Raw genomic sequence first — 5,386 nt, 5'->3', positions numbered from 1 at the left:
TGGGCAGAGAGTCATGATAGCCGCCTCTCGAATGCGTGGGGCAGCACGCACGGTGCAAGGCCAACCCCCCGAGCCATCCGACACGTGTCCTACTATGTTGGCTTCTCGCCGTCATGACCCCTGGCCGGGTGGCCGTCAGGGCCCACTGGGTGGACAATCACACGCAGAGCCGGGCGCACTGGTGTGTCCGGCTCGCGTGAGCAATGCAGCCCCACAGGGGGCGAATACACTGACGGGCCGACCCCGCCTCGCCTGTCGGGCAACGATGAACACCACAGAGAGGTGGCCTCGGCTGCGCCCGTGGCCCAAGCGTCATGGACCCCGAAAGACGACCGGGTGTGGGTAGTCCGCACAGAACAGATAGCACAGAGGGCACTCCCGGAGGCGGGTACTCCAACATTCTTTAGAGATGTATTATGTCTCCAATAGTGGGGTGCCTGTTGGATCTATATTGAATAAAGGCCAAAAACTAAGATCAAGGATTCAAGGTGAATATTTTCTACAAAAGGAGATAATTAACATATAAATATACAATACTAAAAAACATATAAATATACGTAATATGTTTCACAATAGAAGAATTCTTACCACATAAGGTGTGCATATATCATCCATCAGAATGATCTTGGAGAACACCAAAAATCAGAAACTCTCCATTCCCTTTGAACGTCCAATACTGAAGAAAGAGACCACGCCCCCCCCCCCCCCCCCCCCCCCCCCCTCCCCTCGTATGCACCATCTTTTGGTCGTCACTTTCATACTCCATTCTTTCTCTACAACAAACAGCCAAGTGGAGCGGAGTAACTACTATAGCTAGCTAGAGAAGATCAGAGAGAGAGAGAGAGAGAGAGAGAGATAAAAGGGCCAGTTGGGACGCAGCAGGTAGCCAAATACGAGGAGGAAGCCGCTTGCTGGACTCGAGGAGAGGAGGAGGAAAAGTAAGTAGCACAGAGGTGATTCAGGTCAGCGCGCGGCAGCTGCACGAAGTGAGCAGAAAACTTCGTCCCACGGAAAAGGGTGCGTACTCTACTCTGGCGCTCACCGTACGCCGGCTTTGGATCCATTTGGTTCCTTCTTTAATTTGTTCCTAAGTTTCTCTCCCTTTTGCTACGTTCTTCTTCTTTCTCGCCGACTTCTTTCTTTCTTAGTTCTTTGATTCTTTGATTTCCTCGTGCTTCTTTCTTGGTGCCTGGCTATTAACTAATCCTACCTACGTCTTTTTTGGTGTTTTTGATCCCATCAAGCACAAATGCCCACAGCCTCACTGCCTCTTATTGCCCTCTTATTGTTCTATATTGATCTTGCGTTGTTGGATGGGATAGTAGTAGCCCATGTGCGCGGCAGCCTTGTCAATGCTCTCACTTTGGCGTGGCGAGAAGGAAGCTAAAATCAGGATCATGGACGGTTGGAATAAATCGGTGAACAAAATAAATTCTACTGATTTGTCTCGACCATTTTTGTCAAGAAATGTACAGTTACGTTAAGTTTTTCTAATTTTGTAGAGGTATCGAAGAATAATCTGCACTTTCTTAGAATAGCTTCATGCCATCTGGGCAGTGTGTGTGCAGATATGGCAAGAATAAAATTTATGATCCATTCCCCTTCCCCATTTCCTTTTGCTGCTCCAATTTCCCATACCAAACTTTCCAGAAGGGAAACCGTCACGCCTGACCGTCTGTCTTCTCTTTCTTGCTTGGGATTTGGATCTCCTTCGCCAGGAAGCTAGACCGACCCATCCATCGATCGATGGCCTCCTCATCGGCGTCGTCGTTTCCAGGCTCCGTGATCACCATGGCATCCTCGGCGGCGGCGGTTGGCGCCGCGAGCTCCGGGGCGGCCGGCACGGGCTCGCCGTGCGCGGCCTGCAAGTTCCTCCGGCGCAAGTGCCAGCCCGACTGCGTGTTCGCTCCCTACTTCCCGCCGGACAACCCGCAGAAGTTCGTTCACGTGCACCGCGTCTTCGGCGCCAGCAACGTCACCAAGCTGCTCAACGAGCTGAACCCGTACCAGCGGGAGGACGCGGTGAACTCGCTCGCCTACGAGGCCGACATGCGCCTCCGCGACCCCGTCTACGGCTGCGTCGGCGTCATCTCCGTCCTCCAGCACCAGCTCCGCCAGCTCCAGCAGGACCTCACCCGCGCCAGATACGAACTCTCGAAGTACCAGGTAGTAATTATGTACGCATGATAGAATGCATCAAGTGTATTTCTCTAGTTATTAACTTATTATACATGTCGCAATTTGCTCGTCTTAACGGCTCTAGTTTTGCATCTAGGCGGCTGCGGCGGTGGCGGTCTCGGCGTCTGTGGGTTGCAACGGGACGCCGGCAATGGCGGATTTCATCGGCAACACGGTGCCCAACTGCACGCAGAACTTCATCAACATCAGCCACTCCACGGCGATCGGCGCGGGTCTTGGGTTCGGGCACGACCAATTCGCGGCCGTTCAGATGCTGGCCAGGAGCTACGAGGGGGAGGGCGCTGTCGCGAGACTCGGCGTGAACGGCGGCAGCAGCGGCGGCTACGACTTCGGGTACACATCAGCCATGGGCGCCGGGCCGGTGTCCGGCCTCGGCCCGCTGAGCGGCGGACCGTTCTTGAAACCTGGCACGGCCGGTGGGGACGAGAGGCACACCGCCGCGCAGTAGCGCCCGGTGTTCGATCCGACATCCCATCGATCGATCTTTGGCAGGTTCGGCTTTCCTTGCCACACATGCTCAATTGTTAGGTTTCCGTTTAATTACTTTGTTAGGTTTCTATTGCGCTCGCATATTTATATATATTTTCTTGGATCATTCATTTCATATGGTATAGTAAACACAATAGTACTCTTTTTTCACACCAGGAAGCTACCGTATACTATACGCTGAGATCGATGCATGCAGGCAAATCCAACTTGATTTAATTTTGCCCAATTTGGGGTTTCATAGAGAGGCACTATATATATATAATACTATTTGAGATGGACAATTATGTTTGCACTGTGCTCCTGTTGGTTTGCTCATTCACTGTGTACATACTAGCTTAATCAGGAGTGTACTTTCAACTCAGCTAGCTTGAACTGCATCGGTTTCTGATTGCTTCCTGTTGAACACCACTGTGAAATTACTAGCTAATACATGCATGTGCATGCTTTGCCCACACATTACAATGAACAATTTATCTGACCAAAAAGAAATACAATGAACAATTTCTTAGGCAACTGTAAGTGTAGCACATGTAGGAAACAATTTTGTAACTCAGTTTATCGATCGTTCCATCTTTAATTAGGTGCTTTATTTTTGTAAGTACCGAAGAAACAGCATATCGTCTCTCATGGTCATGGTAATAAAACATACTCCTCCGTCCCAAAATAAGTGTCTCAACCTGCGACGGAGGGAGTATATCTTAATTTATGTACTGCTATATAACGTTGGATGCAAAAAGAGTGTGTTCCCGTACTAGATGACTTTGGAGTCGATCTGGATGCGTACTTGCAATAGTTGATATTTCATGTCGTGCATGCACAAGTGTTCCCTTGAAGTAAAGATTAGAAAAAGGAAAATGTTGAAAGATCTAAAACATAAGTACTAAAAGGCTCTCGTATGTTTGTCTCTGCACTCTCTATACTCTATATGTTCCAACCTACAGCTAGCTGATCATGACCGGCATATATATTTAATTTGTCATACACTTATTTTGTGCTAAAGTAGAAATAAATTAACTGGTGATAATATCCTATTGCAAGAAAATGAGTACACTAATTCTGTGGTGGAACATTTATTTGTTATAAATGGTACATTGAGCCATATTTTAGTAACAATAATCGATATATTGCACCTAATATTATTGGACTTTGTCTATGCCTAATATGAGTAGACTGAATTTTCTGATATCTAAGTTGGTGGAACATTTAATCTTGATCTCCCCATCTGTGCAAGAGTCCCAATGCGGAGACATCGGAGCGCTCAGGGCATCTACTTAGATTTAGAAAACACAGAGTTTGTAGTTCTAGTCCTGATTTAAAGATGACACTTTAATTCTGGTCGGTTGATGACTTTGTTAATTTAAAATTGGGCTCTTCTTGATCATTCCTTTTAAAAATAGCTGACAGTTATTTTAACATATACATTGCCAACCAGTTGAATTTACTTTAATTAAGAAGACAAAACAGCATTTTCCATATTAGCCAAAGGCGGCTATAGTTTGTGAATAGTATCATTTCACTTTTTTTACAAGGCCCACACGTATTTTAGAAAAAGAAATTGACCACTAATTTGATCAACAGAATATTAGTTGCTTACATCTTACATGCCACAAGAAATTTATAATTGGATTCACATTTAAAAGAAGTTTCAAATGACATATTTTCGTGACATGTAACAATGTTTTGGTGATCACATTAAGGGTCGATGTTTATTTAAAATACTTACGGTCTTATAAACCTGAACGATTGGAGGAGTGCGGTTAAGGAGGTCGATGCATTATGTTTAAGCTTGGCTCATTTGTTAGCTCTTTTGTTTCACCCTCTAATGCGCTTGTTAACATCCGAGCAGATAAAATGGCCTGAGGACTTATCCACCAAGCTGAAGACTGGACTTGTGAAATGTCCTGAAGATCGTTTTATGTCTACTCCATTTTACGTGCAGAAAAAAAAGGGAGTTATCGAACCAATTAGCACTGCTTGTTTAATTCGTTGATGTCTTTTGTTCCCTCTATAGAATTCGAACCATATATGTATCCCTATATATATTCCCAGCAGCGAGTGTGTGTGTTGTTTGAGGTTTGATGATCTAGTAGTGCTGCTGCTTTCTTGTCCATTTGATATGCAAAATGTTACAAACGTAGTGGTATGAAATATGAAACTGATAACAGCCGCTGGACTTTTACGGTTTTACCTGGACCAATTGCATGCAATTACATTAGGATTTCAAATACACTATGTTATTTCTGGTGAAAGGCTTTGACTTTGACTTCTGACGATCTACTCCGGGACCTCTGTAGAAACATGAATATGGAGATGCTGCAACTACACTTTGCTTGCTGCAGGGGCGTGCATGCATAGATATTGATAGACTTCTGCAGTAGTACGTACTCCGGGACCTCTTATTTGCTAGGCTGCATGCTAGGGCAAACGAGGCAATGAGTAGCTAGCATGCATCCCCGTCAGATATGATCAGAGCCGTCGGGACGTCACATCCTGACCAGATACTGGTACTACTACCTAGTGCACGTAGATCACACAAACAGCCCCGTCTCAGAGGGAAAGAAACGGTGAATACTTCTGTTATCTTCGTGGAAAATTATTGGAATACATTCTCGAGTTCCAATGACCGTGTGCGATTGGACCTAATCACCTAAGCATCAAAGGCAAGGAGATGATAGGGAATGGGGAGGATGTTAATCCA

General features: G+C 46.0%; 1 protein-coding gene across 1 annotated transcript; it reads left to right on the top strand.

Annotated features, from left to right (window-relative positions):
- Window positions 1-840: 840 nt before the first annotated feature.
- LOC109773086 (LOB domain-containing protein 6) lies at window positions 841-4,875 on the top strand. The gene is made up of 4 exons (XM_020331785.4): window positions 841-1,017; window positions 1,719-2,166; window positions 2,276-2,691; window positions 4,535-4,875. The coding sequence occupies exons 2-3, from the start codon at window positions 1,747-1,749 to the stop codon at window positions 2,645-2,647; spliced, it is 792 nt and encodes a 263-aa protein (XP_020187374.1). The 5' UTR covers window positions 841-1,017; window positions 1,719-1,746; the 3' UTR covers window positions 2,648-2,691; window positions 4,535-4,875.
- The last annotated feature ends 511 nt before the right edge of the window (window positions 4,876-5,386 follow it).

This window comes from Aegilops tauschii, chromosome 1 (assembly GCF_002575655.3).
Source record: "Aegilops tauschii subsp. strangulata cultivar AL8/78 chromosome 1, Aet v6.0, whole genome shotgun sequence".
Lineage (NCBI taxonomy): Eukaryota > Viridiplantae > Streptophyta > Magnoliopsida > Poales > Poaceae > Aegilops > Aegilops tauschii.
The sequence above is the reverse complement of the archived record's forward strand: the minus strand, read 5'-3'. Positions and strand labels throughout refer to the sequence as shown.